The following is a 21486-nucleotide window of genomic DNA, read 5'->3' as shown; positions in this document are numbered from 1 at the left end:
CAGGGGCTTTCCCTACACAAGTGGCGTCCCAATTTTGGGAAACACTGCCATAGAATAACAACTATATTTTTTTCTCAAACATGAGAATTCAAGAATAGTCCAGAAGGAAGACAAGCAGTCTTTAAGAAAGAACTATGAAATAAAAAAATTTACCAACCTGAAGATTCTGCGTGTTCAGACATGTTCCTTTCATCATCGTTAATGCAACTTTCTCCTGAGAAGGAACATTTCTCATGATGTTGTTTCATTTGGGTAATCAGGCCTTGCATTTCTTTGTTGCCCTGTTTGCATTTTGCACACATGCCTGTCTTACTCACAAGAAGAGGAACTTCATTAAAATATTTCCAAACTGGGTTTCTTTTACGACCTGCTGCCATTATAGGTTTTCCCTTCTAGTGAGAGAATGGTATAGTAGATCTCAAATCAATGAAGGCTACACTCAGAAAGACCTAAAAACTTCTGGAATATGCTGCTCAAACAGTTTCACTCTTGTTTCTATTGCCTGTCCCTCACTTCTCACATTTATCTCCAGACTTCTTCCCCCTTGTCCAGATCTATTCTGCCCCCGACATTGAACTTTTTGAAACTTTGCACGTTTAGAGAGAGGTAAGGGATTGACTCTGTGTACACAAATTTGCAGAGGGACAATAGGGTTGAGGTCTGTTATTTCTCACCTCTATATATTATTTATTTATTAAAAATATCTTTGTTGTTAACAAGTGTGTTATCTCTGGAAACACAAATCCAGTTTGAGAACAGCAAAACTAAGCATCTCTGATGGTGTCTTCTAGACCAGTGCTTCTCAAAGTGGTGGTCCGCGGACCGGTGCCGGTCCACGAGCCATCAGCTGCCGGTCCGCAGCGAGTTTCCTCATAAGAGCATCGAATAGTATAATAACATGGCACCTGTCCCTGACACATTGGAAAAAAAAATTGCCGGTCCCCCACATCAGATAGCTTGAAGAAGCACTGTTCTAGACTGAGCACTGAGTCCCATTGGGTAGATAGAAAGATGAACCTAAATAATCTATACAGAAGCCCTTGGAACCCCATAAAATTGGGTCCCTAATCCATGAACTGTTGGAACTCATTTACAAAACTTTTCTTAAACATTACATGAATATATTGTCTCATACTATATATTCTAATATATTGTCTATATATATATAGAATTAGAATTAATAATCCCTATTCCATGAGGAGATACATTATAGCTCAAAGGTATCTTAATTAAAACTGTCTTTAGATAAGATGCTTTTTGAGGGGGAAAAACCTATCAAAAATCCAATTTTAAATTAAAAAAAATCATTTTTTTTTAATAATTGATTTTTATCCACCCTCGTATTTACTGTTCCCAGAAGCCTGAAAGGCAAAAACTCTGTGGGCTCTCCCCCTAAGTGAACTCCTAGGCAAACTCCTCTGTTTGCTTCTCCTCTGTTCACTGCTCACTGGCTGCCATTTTATAAGGCTGCTGGCTCAAAACAAGTTACCCAGGTTTGAAGCCTCACCTGGTTCACACTCCAGTCAACCACTCAGGACTCATCAGGAACAAAGTTCTCCAAGTCACACTTTTCAAACAAGCATGTAGTCAAGCAGTCCCTGCAGTTAGCAGCAGTGAAACATAGCCAAACAAATGGTCACAGCAGACAGACGCTCAAATATTCACCCCACCAGCTCACAACACAGCCCCACTAATCCAGCATCTACCTCAAAAGCACTGACCATAGTTCCTCTTGGATGGTTCCCAGACAATTTCCCTGTTTGCCGCTCATCCTGAGTTCTCTTCCGTCTCCTGCTTATCTGGCTCAGATGCTCCGTGGGTGTGTAGGAGGAGACCCTGAAGGCTGCAGTGGCAGCAGCTGCAGATAAAACATATGGATGTACTATTGTCTGTGTAGTCATGATGGAAAGCGACATTTAAGATGCAGAACTCACTCCCTTTGCTCCCCTAAAGTTTTAGGCACTATATTCTCAGTTCTGCTTGGGGTTGTTTGTGCACCATACCAGTCACAGCACCAGTCCTGGTGAGTAGTGCTCCCACCCCGCGCTGGAGTTTGGGGAAATGAGGAAAGAATTATTCGGTTGCATGAATCTAAAAGTATAGTGTAATGACACTGAATACTGGTACTGTTTTCCACAGGCAGGAGTGGCTTTAGATCAGGAGTGGGCAAACATTTTGGCCTGAGGGCCACATCTGGGTATGGAAATTGTATGGTGGGCCATGAATGCTCACAAAATTGGGGTGGGGGTGAAGACTCCAGCTGGGGATGCAGATTCTAGGGTGGGACTGGGGATGAGGGGGCTGGGGTGCAGGAGGGGGATCAGGGGTGCAGGCTGCGGGCGGCACTTACCTCAAGCTGCTCCCGTAAGTAGCGACATGTCCTCCTTCCGGCTCCTATGTGAAGGCATAGCCAGGCAGCTCTGCCCCATCCACAGGTGCCCTCCCTGCAGTTCCCACTGGCCGTGGTTCCGGCCAGTGGGAGCTGTGGGGGCGGCGTTTGGGGCGGGGGCAGTGCGGAGCCCCCTGGCTGCCCCTATATGTAGAAGCCGGAGGGAGGACACGCTGCTGCTTCCAGGAACTGTGCTGAGCCACAACATGAGCGGAGCAGGGCAAGCCCCAGACCCCGCTTGCCAATGGGAGCTCGAAGGCCAGATTAAAATAGCTGACGGGCCGTAGTTTGCACACCCCTGTTTTAGCTGATATCTTACTCCTGCAGGTAGAGCAACCAAATATTTTAATTTTAGCTCCTTGAAGAAATTATGAAGTCTATATAAATTGTATATTTATATATAACCTATGCATCTAATTCCTCAAGTATAAGTATTTTAAAAATGGATAAATCAGAAATTTGTATTTTACCCGGCTTCTTTATAACCAAAATTCAGATGGCTTAACTACTATATATTTCATACCTGAGAAAATATTGAAGTCTTCTCATTACAAACTTTCCATTTCTCTGAACTGTAAAATCTTGGCTAATCAAATATATAAAAATTCAGCCTGCCCAAAACCATGGATTTAAGGTATTGTCTTCTGTACACAAATGATGACTTTTACCTACCTGAGCAGCAGTGAGTGCTGGGTGGGAGAGTTAGGGCCCTAATTGAACTAATTAAAAGATAGACTGACAACCTCTATGCTGTTAAGGACAATGAAAGTCTTGGGGAAAACATCAAGCTGGAGCGGAGGGAAATGAGCCCATCATTGGGACTCTACTTGTAGATGATGATGATGTATTCGCTCACACTGAGGAGTCAGTTCTGGGGGAGGGAACCCCAGTTATTAGGAAGAGACAGGTAGTAGTAGTAGTAGTAGATCTGATTATTAGAAATATAGATAGTTGGGTTTGTGATGATTGGGAGTCCGAATGGTGGATTGTCTGCAGAGAGAAGGCTGCAGACCTCATGAGGCAATTTAGGTGGATTTTTATGATGTGCTGGGGAAGAACCGGTGATCATGGTACATGCAAGTACCAGTGACACAGGAAAAAGTAGGAAAGAGGTCGTGGAAGCCAAATTTGGGCTACTTGGTAAGAGATTAAAATACAAGACCTTCATGGTGGCATTTTCTGATATGCTTCCAGCTCCATGTGCAGGACCAGTTAGACAGGCAGAACTGCAGGATCTCAGTGTTTGGATGAAATGTTGGTGTTTGAAGGAGGGATTTAGGTTTATTAGGAACTGGGGAACTTTTTGCGAAAGGAGGAGCCTATCCTGGCAGAATGGGCTCCACCTAACCCAAAAGGGAACCAGATTGCTGGCATGTAAAATTAAAAAGGTCGTAGAGGAGTTTAGAAACTAAGAGCTGGGGGAAAGCTGACGGGTGTGTAGAAGCACACAGTTCAGAAAGAGACATCCCATAGAGGGAGTATTTATTAAAGGGGATACTCTATATCCTAGTAAAGAGTAGGGGGTAGCAGCTGATAAAGTACAGGTAGGAACTGAAGAGAAACAGTCAAATGAAAATGAGTTCCCTTTAGTTACATCACATGAAGGCAGACAACTAAATATTAGCAAATTTTATAAGTGCTTGTATACAAATGCTAGAAATCTAAATACTTAGATGCGTGAACTTGAGTGCCTGGTGTTAAATGAAGATACTGGTATAATAGGAATCACAGAAACTTTGTGAGATGATGATAAACAATGGCACAGAGTAATACCAGGGTACAAAATATATAGGAATGACAGAGTAGGTTGCACTGGGGAGGGGGTGAGGGGGGGGAGAAGAGGAGGGGAGAGGTGGTACTGTATGTGAAAGAAAGCATAGAATTGAATAAAGTAAAAGTTTCATTCATTCAAGACAGTACCATAGAATATGTATGGGTAGTATTTCCATTCTTGAATAACAGTATAGCAATAGTAATACCACTTGATCAGGATGGTGATGGTGATTGTGAAATGCTCAGGGAGATTAGCAGTTACAAAAACAGAAAACCCAGTAATAATGGAGGATTTCAGCTATGCTCATACTGACTGGGTAAATGTCACCTCAGGATGGAATGCAGAGAAATTTCTGGTCCCCATTAATGACTGTTTCTTGGGGCAGCTACTTCTGGGAACCCACAAGGAGAGAGGCAGTTTGTGATTTAGTCCTAAGTGGAACACAGGATCTGGTCCAACCGGTCAATGTAGCCAAACTGCTCAGTAATAGCTACCATAATATAATTAAATTTCACATCCTTGTAGGGGGGAAAATACCAAAGAAACCCACCACAGTAGCAATTTAAGTTAAAAAAGGGGAACTACACAAAAATGAGAGAGCTAGTTAAATTGAAATTAAAAGGAACAGTTATGAGTGAAATGCTTGCATGGAAACTATTTAAAACACCATAGCAGAGGCCCAGACTAAATGTATATTCCAAATTTAAAAAAAAAAAATACAGTAAGAGGACCAAGGCTAAACAACAAAGAGGTGGTTAGATGCAAAAAGACATACTTAAAAAAATTCGTAATCAAATCCTACTGAGGAAAACATAAACATAAACTAGCAAGTCAAGTGGAAATGCAGAATGAGGCAGGACAAAAAAGAATTTGAAGAGCAATTAGCAGAAAACACATCACCTTCGTATCAGTGCACATAACAAAATTCATATGGGGTGGGGCCGAGGGGTTCGGAGTGTGGGAGGGGGCTCAGGCTGGGACAGAGGGTTTGAGTGCAGGGGTCTGAGGGCTCCAGCTGTGGGTGCAGGCTCTGGTGTGGGTCCGGAGATGGGCTCAGGGCTGGGGCAGAGGGTTGTGGTGCAGGGGTGTGAGGGCTCCGACTGGAGGGGTGTGCTCTGGGGTGAGGTCAGGGATGAGGGGCTCAGGGCTGGGAAAGGATTGGGGTACAGGGGCTGAGGGCTCTGGGGTGGGACTGGGTATGAGGGTTTGGGGTGCAGGAGGGTGCTCAGGGGCTACAGCGGGGAGAGAGGTCCCCACCCAACTCTCTCTCCTCGCAGCAGCACCAGCAGCACCTGGGCTGGTGGGGGAGGTGCCTCTCCCTGCCACAGCAGCTCTGGGGTTGGGGCTGCAGGATAGGCGCCCCTTCCCTGGTCCCAGCAGGTCCGGGCTGGCCTGACCGCTCTGGCTGTGCCGGTTTGGGCTTCCCAGCCATGGCTGGGTCTGGGCCACTCTGGTCATGCTTGAGGCTGGCCCGGGCTGTGCCACAGTAGAGTTGGGGCCAGAGGAGGGGCGCCCTGCACCAGATTGTGGGCCAGGCTAGGTGGGGGCTGGGGAAGGGACACCCCTCCACTGGCCGCGACCGGTCCCCAAGCAGGTTCCTTGAGCACCTGCGCAGCACTAAATAAGCTGCTGCGTGGCCGCGCAGCTTACAGGGAACTTAGGTAAGAAGTGAGGAAGAGGGAGAGGACTTTTCGGAGAAATGAGGACACGTATGCATGTAATGTCTAGTTAGTTAGAGAAAGACAAGTGAACTTAAAAACAAATTACAGCAATGAGTTACCACTTGTTGGTGGAATACAGAGTTGTTGGGCTGGTCTACACACAGTTCTTGTCCTGATTTAACTAAATTGTATTTAAATCAATAAAAAACTGTTTAGACAAGTCTTTTGTCTATATGGTGATGTGGCAGGGATGAAACTGGGGATTTTTGTAGCATACCGGTGAATCTGCATGGAATTTCTTTTGGACTGTAGGTAGGTCGAGAATGTGTGCGGATGTAACTCATATTCTTGGGGCCCTGGCCTTGGGGAGTCTAGTGATACTATGTTTCTGTACAAAGTGAGTTGGTTTCTGTTAGTTATTTTTGGAGCAGATTGGGGATATTGCTGTTTGAGGTCAGTGTGTAAGGTAAGATGTCTATACATAAATGCACTTCCTCTTCACTAAATAAGCATAAACCAAATATATGCGTGCTGTATTTCACTAAAAATTCATCATGTGACAACAGAATATTAATTAAATTCATATGTGTCTATCATGCAAATTGAAATCTGTAAATGAGTGCTTATTGTTCTCAGCCCTCTCCTTCCCCCCAATATACTACCTCAGACTCTTAGTATTTTCATCCCTGGAGACAATGTTTTTTTTAAATGCCTGAAGACACTTTATATTTTGGATTTGCAAGTAATTTACCCTGAAGAAGAATAACTCAAGCTACTGGAATGGTAGTCACTGATTATTTTGAACACTTTTTTTTTTTTGAATGCTGTTACTCCTCCATCATACTGCTAGTTTTCAGTTGCCTGCAGATGCTGTTAGAAGCTAAGGGTACATCTACACTTCAATAATAAACCTGTGGCACTAAGTCTGAGAGCCTGGTCAATTGACTCAGGCCAGCTGTAGCTCTGCTGTGGGTCTTCTATTGCAATTGTAAACATACTCTGAGTGTTTCGCAGTGGTGTTATGCTCATGGCTTGACATATGTCCCTAGGCTGAGACTAACTGTGGTAAATATACAATGTAACTAAAACTACCATTTAACATTTTTTCTGCTTTCTTTCATCACAGAAAAAGTGTCCTATTCTCTACCCCGATATAACGCTGTCCTTGGGAGCCAAAAAATCTTAACAAGTTATAGGTGAAACCATGTTATATCGAATTTGCTTTGATCCACCGGAGCGCTGCTTTACCGTGTTATATCCGAATTCATGTTATATCGGGGTAGAGGTGCATGTATCATCGGTAAATCAGAATCTCTCCCAAGAGTTAACAGCATTTCTTTTTTAATTATTATATTCCCTCCACCAGTTGTAATTAAAAACTGTTTAGATATTAATTGTATCACAATAGAGTAGATGATAATGCTGGCTCTTACTACTATGTTTGAAATAGAGGGATAGTTTTGTTTATTTGTTGACTGTTTTTAGTAACACCATTCACTTCATGTTTTGTTTATTTCCATTGTCAGAGGAGACTACAAATTTGAGTGATGCTTTTAATAAGCCTTCTTTAACCCAAACAGATCTGTTACGTTAGGTACAAGAATTGACTTCCGAAAAGTTTTTCTCTACTTAGGAGTTAATAAAATATTGGGCAGACAACTTTTGGATATATATATTTTTAGACTTTTTCAGAAATTTTTTTGACAGGTCCTCACGAGGCAATTAAACTTGGTAGCTGCCAAGTTTTCAATCCAGTAATAGATTTAAAAAATGTTTACGAATTGGCTGCTTATTTCTACTCTTTGCTTCTTAAATGTGGAAAGAGATTTCTACTAGAGTTAAAATATATTATTCTGGAGATGTGGGAAAAATAGTTGACAATAGATTTTTTGCCATCCTGAATGGTTTCATGGTTAGACTTCAGGGGATTTTGATGACTGTAATGGCCTGATAAAACTAAGAGGGTGTGTAACATAACCTGTGGCATTCAGATTAGACACATTTTCAAAGTAATGCGTGTTGGGACAAACCATTTTGAAACTAATTATAATATGGATACTAAATTAGTTGCAACATTTAAAGCAAAGATCTAGACACTGTGGCTAGTCATTGTACTTTCTTCCTCCTTTTCTATAGTTTTGTCCTATAATTTTTGAAAACTAAAAGATTTGATTGTATTTGTTGTGCAATGGTATTATACACAGTTAAACATTCCCTACATTCCACTTCTTTTAATTTTTATATTTCAGATTTACAGTACATGAAGCAATTTATGCTTCTGAAGTTTGTAAACTGCTTTTGGGAATCGCATATTGAAGGCTTAAGTTGACAGTCAAATCTCTTTTTGAAAATTTGGTCCTGTGTGAAGAATCTCAGTGTCACTTTTACACATCTGCTTTTCTGGATAGAACCACACTTTAAATATTTTTCTTCACACTTCTGATGAAAGGCTGCGTTGAGGGGGACAGGATGAGATAGGAAGGACAAAACAGAATTTGTCAGCATGAGTGAGGATTATTTAAAAGATTCTGGGTCTAATATCCTCCATGTTTAAGTTGTAAATTAGGAGTTCATCGAGTAGTTTGTTTGTTATGTACAGTCTCTTCCCTTCGTAGGGTAAATACATAGGGTTAGTGTTCTGGCTTTTACTTAAGACAGATCAGGATTACATGATTTTAAGAGTTGTTGCTTTGCGAAGACTGAAATAGCATCCATCTTTCCAAAACAAAAAGAAAAAAATTATGAGAATCAAGGGACTTGAAAGCCTTCTAGACTCAAAATTGCATGTGCCTAGATCCAGCACTGGTAGAGATGTGGCCTGTGTGTCATCTATGCTCAGGCCTGAGAATAAGCAGGAAATTGCCCTCAAATGCAGGTATTTTTTAAATTCAACCATCTTGTCTTTCATGATTTTACTTCCATAATTTTGATGTCAAACTATAATATCCTCTCCTTAGCAAATATTGGGGTAGTAATTTAGATCTTCAAAGAGAAAGAAAGAACATTTCAGTGAGTTCCATCTGCTACATTTCAGTCATCTTTGTACTTGAGAACAGTCATATAGAGTGAATAATGGAAAGGTTCCATAGCGTCTCTGAATTGGCTTTCAATTTTGCCTGTTTTAAGTTCATTCTTTTGATCTAATTAAAAATGGTTTCCTCTGATAGTGACAAGACTCATTGCTGTTTTCTTTTATTAAATTTAAAGTCAAATCATGTTGCCAATTTGAACCCCAAAATGTGTAGAGCAGAATCTAGAATCAACAAGGGTGTGAAGCAAACTAAAATTATTCAGAAATAGTCTGTTTAAATAACTTTGAGAACTAGTGCTCAAAACTGAATAAGCTTAGTGACTGTAATAGCTTGGTGTGTTGTCTAGTATGTTGTGGATTTTAGATATGGGATACTTCAAAATGTGTTATATTCTAATATTCCTCTTCATATTCCTATGCGTGTGTGTATATATAATATATACACTAATATTACAGTTTGGGCTTGATTATATGCATCCTGGTATAAGCATACCACTTAGTATTGTGATATCCTCAGATTAGTTTAGTATGTATTTATTATTTAGAATGAAGAACTATCCAAAATATACAGGATGCTTTTCAAACGGAGATAGATAATACCTGCCTCAAGGACAGCACAGTCTGAAACATCTTGATTATTATAAAGATTTCGTAAGTAAAGCAGTTTGTGGTCAGTACTCAGAATGGAAACATAGATTCCATGCAAAGTAATATTTGGTGATTCAGTAACTGGCACTCACCCTTTTTAGTAATGACCCAATGGCCTGGGTTAGTGCTGAGGGCATTGGTGCTATTGGAGATACCTTTGAATTAAGACACAAAACTGAGGTCCTAACCTCTTTTGGATATAAAAAAATCCAATAGCCTATTAATGATGACATGCAAAGGAGGGGAGGTTTATGCCCTTTTTAATTCATTTTGACTTATGAGGAAGGCCTGAAAGATTTAAAAAAACACACAAACAAAAAATCCTACTTGTTTTACATTAGGCATCTGAGTGTTTTTTTCTATCCTGGAAGGAAATGAAACCTGATCACTGAGAGGGGAAGTATATATTTTTAAGTACACCTCTACCTCAATATAACGCGACCCGATATAACACGAATTCGGATATAACACGGTAAAGCAGTGCCCCGGGGGGCGGGTGGGGTGCTGCGCACTCCTGTGGATCAAAGCAAGTTTGATATAATGCCGTTTCACCTATAATGTGGTAAGATTTTTTGGCTCCTGAGGACCGTGTTATATTGAGGTAGAAGTGTATTTAGACTGCTTCAGACTTATTTTTAACACCTATTTAACTCAAATGCTTGGGGGGAAAAGGATCCCTCTTTAAGGATTCAACACCAAATCTCCTCTGGTATCTGCATTCTACAATGAAATCATCCAAAAAGAAGACTAAGAAAGAACAGACTTGATGTTCTTCATATTTTTATGAAGCTTAAACCAAAAAGAAATCCATCCTCCAACAAACAAAAAAATTGTTTTCAGCGTTCCTTTATATATTATAAAGAAGTGCAAAACACAACAGTCTGCTTTGAACTTTTCCTAATAGGAGTGCTAGCCCTAGCACTTTGGTCAAATTCTAATTTCAGTATTTGCCTGAATTCCCCATTTAGTTTCAGTGGATATTAACTTCCTATTCTAAAATGTTTTGTAAGTTGTGTACTGTTGGACAGCTCTTGTGGTCCCTGGAGATTGCATTTCAGCTGTGGATGAAGTGATTTTGTGTATGGAATTTTAATTGAGGGATGCTATGTAAATATACTGTATTGTCTAGATTTTAATTTTTTTATTTACTGTCACTTTCTGAAAAGGGAGAATCTGCCAAATCTTATGTAATGTTCATTTAAAGCTCTCTGAAGGGATTTGCCCTGTCAAACTGATACTTTTAATATCAACATTAAAGATGACAAAAATAGAAGGGAAAAAAAACTCTTACTGTCTTTTTCTTTTTAGAGAGGATCTGACGAACTTCTTTCAGGCAGTGTACTCAATAGTCCGAACTCTAACATGAGCAGCATGGTAGTTACTGGTAAGTGTTCCAAAGGAGAAATCTAACATTATATCTCAGAATCTTTTCCTGTTTACAAGGGGAAAATAGTAAAATTAAAAGTAATAAAAGTAGATTCCATCCTGTTGTACAAGAATAAATTGTTGGCATGCACCAGATTTTAACAACCCTGCATCTACATTGAAACACTCAAAAATATTTGAACGAGTAAACCAATTAAATTAATGGAAATTTACAGATGATGAAACAATTCTTAGGGCTGGGGAACTGGATGGGACATGAAAGAAATTAAACTTTTTAATATGGAATGGGTTATACAATTCTCTTCAAACTAAGGAGTGATACAGAGCAAACAAAGACTAACAGGAACTGCTATAGGAATTTAACTTTGTCATGTGTAGGCATCCATATGTCTGGGCATCCCTGCTGGATTAGCCTGCTCATTTCACACTAGTGGAGTAACTTTATGAATAATTAAAATTCTAATAACTCCTCAGCTAGACTGCCACAGCACTAGACTCTGATCCTAGTTCACTGCCTTAGTACGGAAGCAGCTTTAGGCTCACAGCAGCACTTCAGTGGAGCATGTGTTAGTGTTCCTTTGTCAAACTGCTGGGGACTCCAAATAAATTGGCTTTTCAGTAATTGAAACCTGTTCCTCTTTCTTTTATAACTTCCTTACAACTATTTCAGAGTGTATCTGTCAAAGGAGCTTTGCTCAGCCTGCTGTTTTGGCACACCTACCACTTAGGTCTTTCATTCTGGTGGCAGAGTGGTTTAGTTCATACCTCTAGTCTGTTAATGGGTGATCTAAATAGTTGTAATCAGAAGACTTAGCTCACCACTTACTGTGGTAGGTGAATTCTCCACAGCAGTGCAGCAGTGTGGTCTAGTAACTCCTGCTACCAGTGGACCATATCAGCAGTAATCCTGCAGTAAAAGGTGGCACTTTCCTCCCTGAGTGCTAGTGACTGTGGCATAGCTTTAAAACCACTACAGACAGCCTATAAATTATTTTTATATTAAAGGAAGGTTTCTGAACACCAGTGCTTTACCCAGCTCTCCTAGTTTCCTTTTTGCTTCTGGAGGATATCCCTATTTCATGTCTAGGTATCTTTGGACACAATAATAGTATGCTTGAGTTAGAAAGTGTCCTCCTTGCCATCTTTTCTTTACAGTCTTTTCCAACTTCTGGGAAAAACTATGATTCCTTCTCCCCTGCTCCCAAGCTTTCTATGCATCAGGACTAAATCCATGTTATTTAATCAAAGAAGATTCTAAACAAAAAAGCTATATTACTGTCAAGTTTTACTGCTACATTACAGTTAATGTGATTTTTCAAATGAGCCAATATTAAAACACAAATTTGAGAGAACTAAATTAGTTTAAACTGACTGCAAAATGGAAATGTTTCTTTCTTTACAAATTGATCCTTCTTCCCAGGCTCTTACAGGGGCCACCAGTTGGTTGTGAAAGACTTCATTATACTCAAATGGAACAAATGCACTCAAGAGTTTTGTTGAAAAATATTGATTTACCATACTATTGGGCTTTAAAAAAACTATGGTCAAGATTTTAAAATGTGATTTGAGTATCCAACTTAAAACACCTAATAGGGCTCAGTTTTCAGAGAAATGGGGTTTGGTACTTTGAGAAAATCAGAGCCTTTCAAGGTGTCTCAAGGTAGCTATTCAGAATCATTAGTCACTTTTGAAAAATCTTAGCCCATACTTTTATTTTACAGTCAAACTAGCCACAAGTTTCAATGAACTGAATAATCTTAACCTGAGCTCTTCTATCATGCCCAGATCCGTTGCCCTTTCTAATGGTAATAAATATTGGAAAAAGAGGAGGGAACTCTAAAATAAATATAAGAATCCCTAACAAAGATGCTCCTGAATGCAGTAATATAATTGTCATTTTCAACGGGGAGTCTTGAAAATATCCTTGGATAAAACTTTCAGGAATTCATCAAAACATAACCTGTTTCCTCAGTCCAGCTCTCTTATGAGACATAAGCCTCTGAACAGAAAATATTGACTAACTCCCACATCTTGTCTGGTGAGATCTAATGGACAATCCTTCCAGCTGTACCCAGAGCCAGGGAATATTTTTCCAGCTTTGCAAGCGAGAGGTCAGTACAGATTCTTCTTCAACCACTCATGATGTAAATGATCAACTAAGGTGTAATTAAGCCTAAAAGGGAAACCAAACATTTTTCTTATTCAGATTCTTGACCAGGTCTTCTTAAGGCAAATAGGTTTGAAATGTCATTTAAAAATGTATTATAGGTCAATAGACTAATAGGTTCACCTCTAATCTTTCTTCTGGCCTCTCTGCCATTGAATTTATATATATGTAATAGTATTGACATGTCAGAGTTCTGCTATCACACTCAAAGCATCATGACTGTGAAGCCCTTATAAAGAGAAGATATAATCCTTGATCACTCTGTTTGTAAAGGAAGCATGATTTGGAACAGTAGCTACTCCATAACACACTTGAGAAATGGCTCTACTTCCCTCTTTTGCACTGTGTAGTTCTCAAGAACTTCTCTTTATGATTTGTCCTGGTCTTCATTTTCTACTATTCCTGGGAAACAAGGTGTATTTGTGACCTTGTCACTTCTGTTATCAGATTCCATAATACTGTCTAAGCTGTTGTCTTCATAGAAGAAAAGAAGGAAGAGGGCAATTTACATTTCTGTAACCAGGATATGACCTGTTTGGTGAAAATGCATCTGAAAACAACTTACCTTCACACAGCCCAAAGAGTCTACCTACCACTAGTGCTACCCCAACAGTGATTCATAATGAAGACTTTTGTTTGTTTTTTAAAGCCTTCTCTCTCCTTTCTTCCCTCTCTGGTCCTATATCTTGTAAAGCACTTAAAAACATTTTTGTAAAAATAAAAAATAATTGCACAACAAGAAGCAAGAGATCAGATTTTTTTTTTCACTTAAACTTGTCTAAGATTTTAGATTGGGATTTTCAAAGGAAACCAAGGGAATTAGGCATCCAGCTCCCATTTAATTCAGTGAGACTTGAGCACCAAATTCCCCTAGTCTCTTTTGAAAATTTCATTCATAATTCTCTTCAAATAGATGGTGAATGATACGAAAGATAGATACCTTCTCTTTCCTTTAAGGATTTCTGTACGTTAACCTTTTCTCCCATTTTTCATATTGTCTGGGTGACTTGCAAAATAAAACGAGGTAAAGAATCTGTAATTCTTATTGCATCATTATTGGCCTCACAGGCCATCGTCATCCACGATCATGAAGACATGTTTGTGGGAAAACTTCAACATTTCATTCTGACCTTGGCAGGTTGAAACTAATAGTTTAGAATCTAAGAGAACGGAGCTGGAAACAACTCTGTTAAACATTGGTAAACATTCTGCAGTCAGAACATACAAAAGGATTTGGAGTACTTGGCTTCCAAAGTACACAGACCTTTACCAAAATAGACTTCAAATCAAACATTCTAATTTATGTTCCTTTCAGAAAGGAATTCATCCTCAGTTGTCCATGGGTCCAGATCTCTTTATTCCATGTTATTTCTGGTATCAATACTTTTACACCCTTGCATTTCCTCAAAGCTATGTGGTGTTAGGGTGCAGTCGTCAACCCCAGAAGTGTTTGTATTTCACTTAAGCTATATATATTTATATCAAAATTAGTTTTTACGAGTGATTTGTGACTCCTTTGCATGAAAAGTCCATAAATAACATTTGAGAAGAAAATCCTAGATGCTTGAATAGATTGTTTTAAAGGTGAAGATGAGAACTAACAACCACTATGTATTCTGGAAAGCAGTTTTGTCTTTGCTTAAGATTAAAGGTCAGGGCTCAGAGTTTTTCTAGCAATAGTTGATGACATCATTTACACCTACAGCTGAGAGCTGTACCGTCAAAAGCACAGATAAAAACTATCGGAGTAAATGTTGTCCTTCATCATTTCTGAAGCTGATGTAAAATTCCATTCTTGTTTCCTATTATAAACTAGTTAGGGTCAGAAGTCTTTGGAGAGCCTGAGCCTCCTTCCAGTGTTTATGACATCATCCTTTTTATATTGATGTATGGCAGATATTGACTCACTGAAAAGTATTCCAAGCAAAGAGAGATTAAATGGGAATCTGTGATACTCTATGAAATGAATCAGAATGGAAACAAGGAAATACACCTCTACCTCGATATAATGCTGACGTTAGGAGCCAAAAAATCTTACCGTGTTATAGGTGAAACTGTGTTATATTGAACTTGCTTTGATCCACTGGAGTGCGCAGTGCAAAAGAGGGAGGTAGAGCCATTTATTGTGTGTGTTATGGAGTAGCTACTGTTCCAAATTTGTGTTATATCGAGTGGCGTTATATCGAGGTAGTGGTGTATTAGAATTTTACCTCAGTTCTGGATATTCTGCAGGGCACCAATGTCGTCTAGGTCACAAGTTCTGCACTAACTGGTCTTAAACTGGTGTCTTTAACAATATGCTTCCCTATGCTTTTCACTAGGCAACTAAGAATGCAGATGTTGCATGCCCCATAAATACTTTCTTAACTATGTACTTCGCATATGGTGAAAAAAATTGCTCTTACTCATTCTAAGGTTTAACTATAAAACACATTTATTTTCTATAGAACAAGGAAACATGCATCTCCTCTGTGGTGTGCTATTTCTGTGCCAAATTTAATCTTCTGAAACTTTATTCCTTTCAACTGTAGGGCTGCTCAATAAAAATTGCAGGAATATTTTTATGTATGGAAAAGTATATCTGTTTTCTAGTTCCTTGTACATGGAAACAGCCAAACTGTATTTCCTGAAATCTGCCAAATCTTACCTCCTTTTCTCACTCTCTCTTCCCCCCCACGCCAAAAAAAAAAAAAAATCAGTGGGCAGACACAAAGAATGGAAAATTTCAGCCTGAGGGGGTTAAAGTTCCTGAAAGTTGAGTGACTGGAAATAAGGGATTGGAATGGAAACAGTTACCCAACTTTAACTGTAGCAGTGGCTGCTGCTGCTCCTATAATCCAGTGTAGAAAACTCCATCAGTGCAAAACATCTGAAAAAATGTATTGATATTAAACCCACTAAAATTTGGGGAATTAAAAATCCAGTGTCTGTGGTAGCTTTTAACTCTGTCTCATTAGAAATATGCTTTGATAGATATTTAATTGCGTTCACAAAACAGTTAACAATGTGACATACAAGTGATCATGTATATTTTAAAATATGGTTTAACAATGCTAATTTGACATCCTTTATAAGAAGAGGTGCATTGTTATACATTGATGAATGAATTTATATGTCCTGTTTTTATAAAGCCATAGCTAAACTGACAGTGGTTAACAATAAAATGTTATAAATACAGATACTTGAGTAACTAAGTTCACAACTAGTAATTTTTAATAGTATCTGCTGGAAGTTTTAAAAAATTACTACCCATCCTAAGTTTTGGTGATTATATTGGCCAGTTTATCATTATGTAGTAATGTAAATTGACATTTATGATTATCATACCGATGGGCTTGTGCATATATATGCATACATTAAGCTCACAAGCAAAAACAGTTTAAAAATAAGCTTTATGCTTGAAAGTGTGTTTTCAGTGGAGTCTAGCTAAAACATCAAGAATTGTAACTTTGTTTATGAAACCTTATGTAACTGCAGAAGACAAAAACCTAAACAGTAAATCTGGAAATGAATAGTTAAGGGATTTACTGCTTTATAATGCTATTTAACTCCTCTTTATCCCACCTAACTTATATTGCACACTCAACCTTAATTTTGATCCATAACATTGTAAAAATATATTTAAAGTTCAAAATTCCTATATTAATAGTACTATATCGTATTTAGAGGATCCATTTCCGATTCACTGTAACATATCCACTGTTACTCACTACCAAAACCCCTACCCACTTGGTACTACACAAAACAGAGATAAAAATATAGACTTACAGCTTTTATGTCAATGTGTGTGTAAAATCTGTGTTCTTGGCTTAACTGGTAGACATTTACCTCCTTGAGCCAGGAATTCTGATACACCCAACATTCCACTCCTGCCTAATAAACAATTGTATAAATTGCTGGCCATTTGTGTCTTCTAGAAGCTGGTCTACAAACCCATTGCCAGTTATTTCTTTAGAGCAATTGGTAGAAACCTATCCTATGAATCTGAAGGTGTGGCGTCAAACCCTGTTTGTGATACATGCTGGAAAAAATAGTCTCTAATTATTTGATTGCATACTATCGTAATGCATATTCTCAAGAGAGCAGAATTAAGGTTATATCGGTAACCTTAATTTTGGCATTTCCCACCTTTGAGTGCCTGACTTTGCAATCTTAATATTCTTAACATATTTTGTGTTTTGAAGTATATCCAGGGGATCCCCTCTGATTAGCATTTATTTGGAAACAGTAGAAGGGATAGGTTCTGTGCATCACAACTAGGTGGATTATCTGTGCCTTGGATTTCTCTGTTCTTGTTATCTTGACATCTGGTAAATTGCTCAATCAGACACAATTTTCCTATCATACATAGTTTATTAATTGTGAGTATTCATTTTAGTTCATTATGTAATATTAAATAAATCTAATTATCAGGTTAATTAAACAATACCAAATAGGATAACAATTGCTTGTAGCTCTTTTAATCTGGTAAAATGGCAGTCTTTGTGTTTAGCTGTCAGTCACAAAATAGGAGGACATTTCCACTCTGTCCCAATTTATATGATTTTATGTTTGTCAAAAGACTTACACCGTGAAGATCAGTTCACTTCCATGTTAAACATAAAACAATTAAGGTAAAGAGAACAGTTCATCAGGATTTAAGCACATAATCTTAATCCATAAAAATTACATGTGAGATTAGTTGGTTTTTTTTTTAATTAGAAAAGGTACTTAATTTAATTTTTGTTTCTGTGGCTGACTCTAGGAGTTGTCCCTATGTGGGTTTGCAAATAATCACACTCACTTACTCTTACTTTACTGTGCCTAATAAGAAGAGAACACCAGACCTTCTAGGAGTGTTGTCCTGCTGGAAAAAATAAAATCGAAACACATGTGATACTTATAGAAGATGATTTACATTGTTATGGTTTCATGCATCTTCAGGAAGCTAATAATGATTAGCCGGTAACATTTTCAACACGGCTTGTTAATGTTGATGGAAATATTAGAAGCTGATTCCTCGTGGCTATCATGTCTTAGATTTTACAAGTTATTGGACTCCTGCCCCTTGGTTGGTTGCCAGGCAGAGAATGGAGAAAACATAGGCCTTCTTGGCCAGCATGGACTGGCATCATATAGCCAGAAGCAATATAGTCTCCTTTTCCTCCAGGTCTTGAAGATGACATCTTGGCTGGGTCCTCCTCACAAAAACCTATCCTTAGAAGTTCTTTGGCAAGTCAGAATGTGGCACTGTCACTCTGAAGTCCCTGACATCACCAGTGGGGATTGATTGGGTCAATTTTATGCAAATGAAGAACTTTTGGAAAGTCCCACAATTAGTTTTTATTTTATTTTGGAAATAAATGGGCAGACAGTCATTCTACAGAACAAAAAAGTATTTTGTGATGCATGCAGGTAGAGTCCATCAACTTAGGGAAAGTTGACTTTAGATTCTCTGTCAACAAGGTCACCATTTCTCATAAAGTAGCTTAAAAATTTCAAAAATAACTCCAGTGCAAAATTGAGTTTAAAAGTTAGAATTAAAATTATTCTTCATACATACTGGACCTTCCTTATTTCACAGTTGCTGCTGTCAGTTTAACTTTAGACAGCATTTTTTATTCAAAAATCTGAGTGAAAGGTAAAACTATAACTGTAAAAAAGTCTTGTTTAAAAAAAAAAATTCCCAGTTGTTGGTACAGTAATTATATAGGCTGTGTTGTGATTACAAGTGGATGCCTTGACATATTGCTAATGGTCTGTGAAGATCACCAGTTTGACTCCAGCCTGGCTCTGTAGGGACTTAAAGTTACCGTATAATGAATGTTGTGTGACTCTGTGTTCCAACTCCTAAATCATAAACTTATCATTGTGCTTTTTACTGACAGATTCAGATAAGCCAGGAACTGCATGGGCAGCTATTTACCTGTAAAGAAAGTAGCTCCAGATCAGATTGAGGCACGTTAGCAGGGCAGTGTATATGAGAAGCTTACCCTGCCACTGTGCTATAGATAAGCAGAGGACTTCATTTACCAGGGCTGGAAACTTGTAGTAGTGCTAAATCTATATACATTTTTTAAGATGAAGTTTATAGTTATATGCACAATATTGGTAAATATATACATTATTTAATGGACTGATTTACATGAAGTGTTTGTGTGACCATGACTAAGTGTCCCTAACATTTTCCCCAAAATCTGGCAACCCGAAATGTCAAGTGGCTCTAAAAAGTGTTTGTACATTAAAAAGGTGACTGTAGTGACTCCATAATGAAGTCTGCAATGAGATTTGAAATGGTAGGGGAGATTAAATCAATTTTCTTATATGTTCGGCATTTCACTACTGAGCTTGGTGTCAACACCCCTTCCTAGACTTAAGATTGAATTTTCAGGAAAGTTAAAAGTAAATCTGTTCACTAGCTCAAGTTAACAATCAAAAATTATTTTCTTTTTGAAATTTAAACTTGAAGTCTCAGCTCCTTTTCCGTTTCCTCTAAGTCAGTGGTTCCCAACCTTTTCTCTGCCATGGCACACCTTGAGCTCCACGGGCTCATCCTCATTCTGGCTGGCAGCTGGCAGTGGATAGGGGAGGGGCAGAGGAGGCGACCTGTTGCTCACACTGGAGTGGATGGGGGAAGAGAGGGAGATTGAGCTCTAATTGCTCTGCCCATGGAGGAGGTGGTGCAGTGAGGCAGCTTCCCCTTTCCCCTCCCCCCTTGTTCTCACTTGCAGTTTTTCAAAAAGTTCCACAGCACAGCTGTTCGGACACGACGGCACACCAGTTGGGAAACATTGCTCTAAATAGGATAAGTGCCTTGGTTGTGACACTTAAAACTTCAGGTCCATGTATCTCTTTTAGATATAAACTAATTATGATGAGATCCCCGAGGTGCACCCAGGGACCGTGGGACTGCTGTGCCCCCTTAACTCTTTCCAGTCTGGGCTGTCTCTCAATGCCTTGCTAGTGACAAGCAGCAAGCCCCTGCAGGTGCTATGATCACTCAGCACAACTGCATGTAGAGCTCCCCCACCCCAGCTAGGTTGCATGAATCCTCCCTGAGCCACTCATGAATCACACAGAGAAAGGCACCAGCCGAATCCCCCCAGCTCCCAGCACTGCCTCAAGGATATATCATCTTGCATTGCTCAAGATGATCCGTACAAATTTATTAATTGGTTTACCACTTCATCAATGGAAAGTGGATATACACCAGCCTTTGCAAACCTGAGCACATTTGCCACACACTTCAGGCAAACTCACTGGTAAAGATAAACAGTAAAATAAGTTTGACTACAAAAGATGGATTTTAATTGATAGGCAAAAAGTCAGAGTTAGTTACCAAAATAAAATAAAATAAAATATAAGCAAGCAGGTTAAACTCTCAGTTCTATTAGATTGGGCAACATCTAGATTAAGCAGTTTTTCTCACCCTACTGGATATTGCAATTCATTGTACACAGATTTCACCGTTGAAACCGGGGTCAGTCTCCTCTGTTGGAGTCTTAAATCTTTTCAATGTGCTTGTTGCTTGCAGCATAGGTGGGGTCAGGGGAAGCCAAACATGTGGCCACTGTCTTCTGTTTTATACCCTTAGTCCATGTGCTTGTTAAACACAAGTACAGGCATGTCTCATGGGCATTGCTGAGTCTCCAGGCAAGGTTGAGCAATTCTCCTGGTATGGCCTCATGCAGGTGAGCCATTGCATTGTAGCTCCCTTGCTGGACAATGGCTGGTGATGTCTGTTCAACAGCACCCACCTTGCTGTTGGTTACCTCCCTTGTCAATCTGGGTGCCTCCCAAACCCTCAGCATATTTTAGTGAAAACCATACAACACAATTTTTATAATTTCAAATGCATTGGCGATACACATATCCTCTACCCCGATATAAGGCGGGTTCGCATACAAGGCAGTAAAGCTCTGACACGCTGCTCTGAGCAGCGTGTTAAGGGTGCTGGACCAGGCCCGGGCTGAGGGGTTTGATAAGGGGCAGAGGGTCTTGGGGGTGGTCAGGGGCTTCCCCCCCAGGGTCTGGGGGGGCAGGAGCTGTGGGAGGGCACTTTTGGGGGCCCCGCAGTCCCAGAGTGGCCCGGGGGATTAGTGGGGGACCGAGAGCAGCCTGCTCTGCTTCCCTTGCCCCGGCCCCAGCCGTGTCACTTAAGGAAGGGGGCTTGGGGGAAAGGACCCCCTGCCCCCCGCACTCACCGCAGTGGCGGAAGCGGAGCAGCCCGGCCCCAGCCCGCTTCACTCTGCCAGCTCTCAGCCGCAGTGCTCCGCTTCCCGCCGCTGGTGAGTATAGGGGGGCGTCCTTTCCCCAACCTCTCCGCACTCACCAGCGCGCTCCGCTTTCCTTGCCCTGGTCCCAGCCGTGTGGCGGGGGGGCGGCTGGGGAAAGGTCCTGCACTCACCTGCCTGGCGAGAAGTGGAGCGCCACAGCTGGAGCTGGCGGAGT

General features: G+C 39.8%; 1 protein-coding gene across 9 annotated transcripts in view; it reads left to right on the top strand.

Annotated features, from left to right (window-relative positions):
- The window catches only part of PTBP2 (polypyrimidine tract binding protein 2), a 76675-nt gene that overhangs the window by 8488 nt on the left and 46701 nt on the right, over positions 1-21486 (top strand). For 5 of the 9 annotated variants that reach the window (XM_039484842.1, XM_039484843.1, XM_039484840.1 and 2 more), the window contains exon 3: positions 10812-10887. The exons of 1 other annotated variant lie outside the window; for it this stretch is intronic. In XM_039484842.1, the coding sequence (XP_039340776.1) occupies positions 10812-10887 (76 nt within the window). Of the gene's footprint in view, positions 1-10811; positions 10888-12861; positions 13001-21486 lie in introns of all 9 variants that reach the window. 3 more of the 9 variants (XM_039484846.1, XM_039484847.1, XM_039484849.1) reach the window with 2 other exon arrangements.

The sequence above is a fragment of the Mauremys reevesii genome, linkage group 8 (assembly GCF_016161935.1).
Source record: "Mauremys reevesii isolate NIE-2019 linkage group 8, ASM1616193v1, whole genome shotgun sequence".
In the NCBI taxonomy this organism is placed as follows: domain Eukaryota; kingdom Metazoa; phylum Chordata; order Testudines; family Geoemydidae; genus Mauremys; species Mauremys reevesii.
The sequence above is the reverse complement of the archived record's forward strand: the minus strand, read 5'-3'. Positions and strand labels throughout refer to the sequence as shown.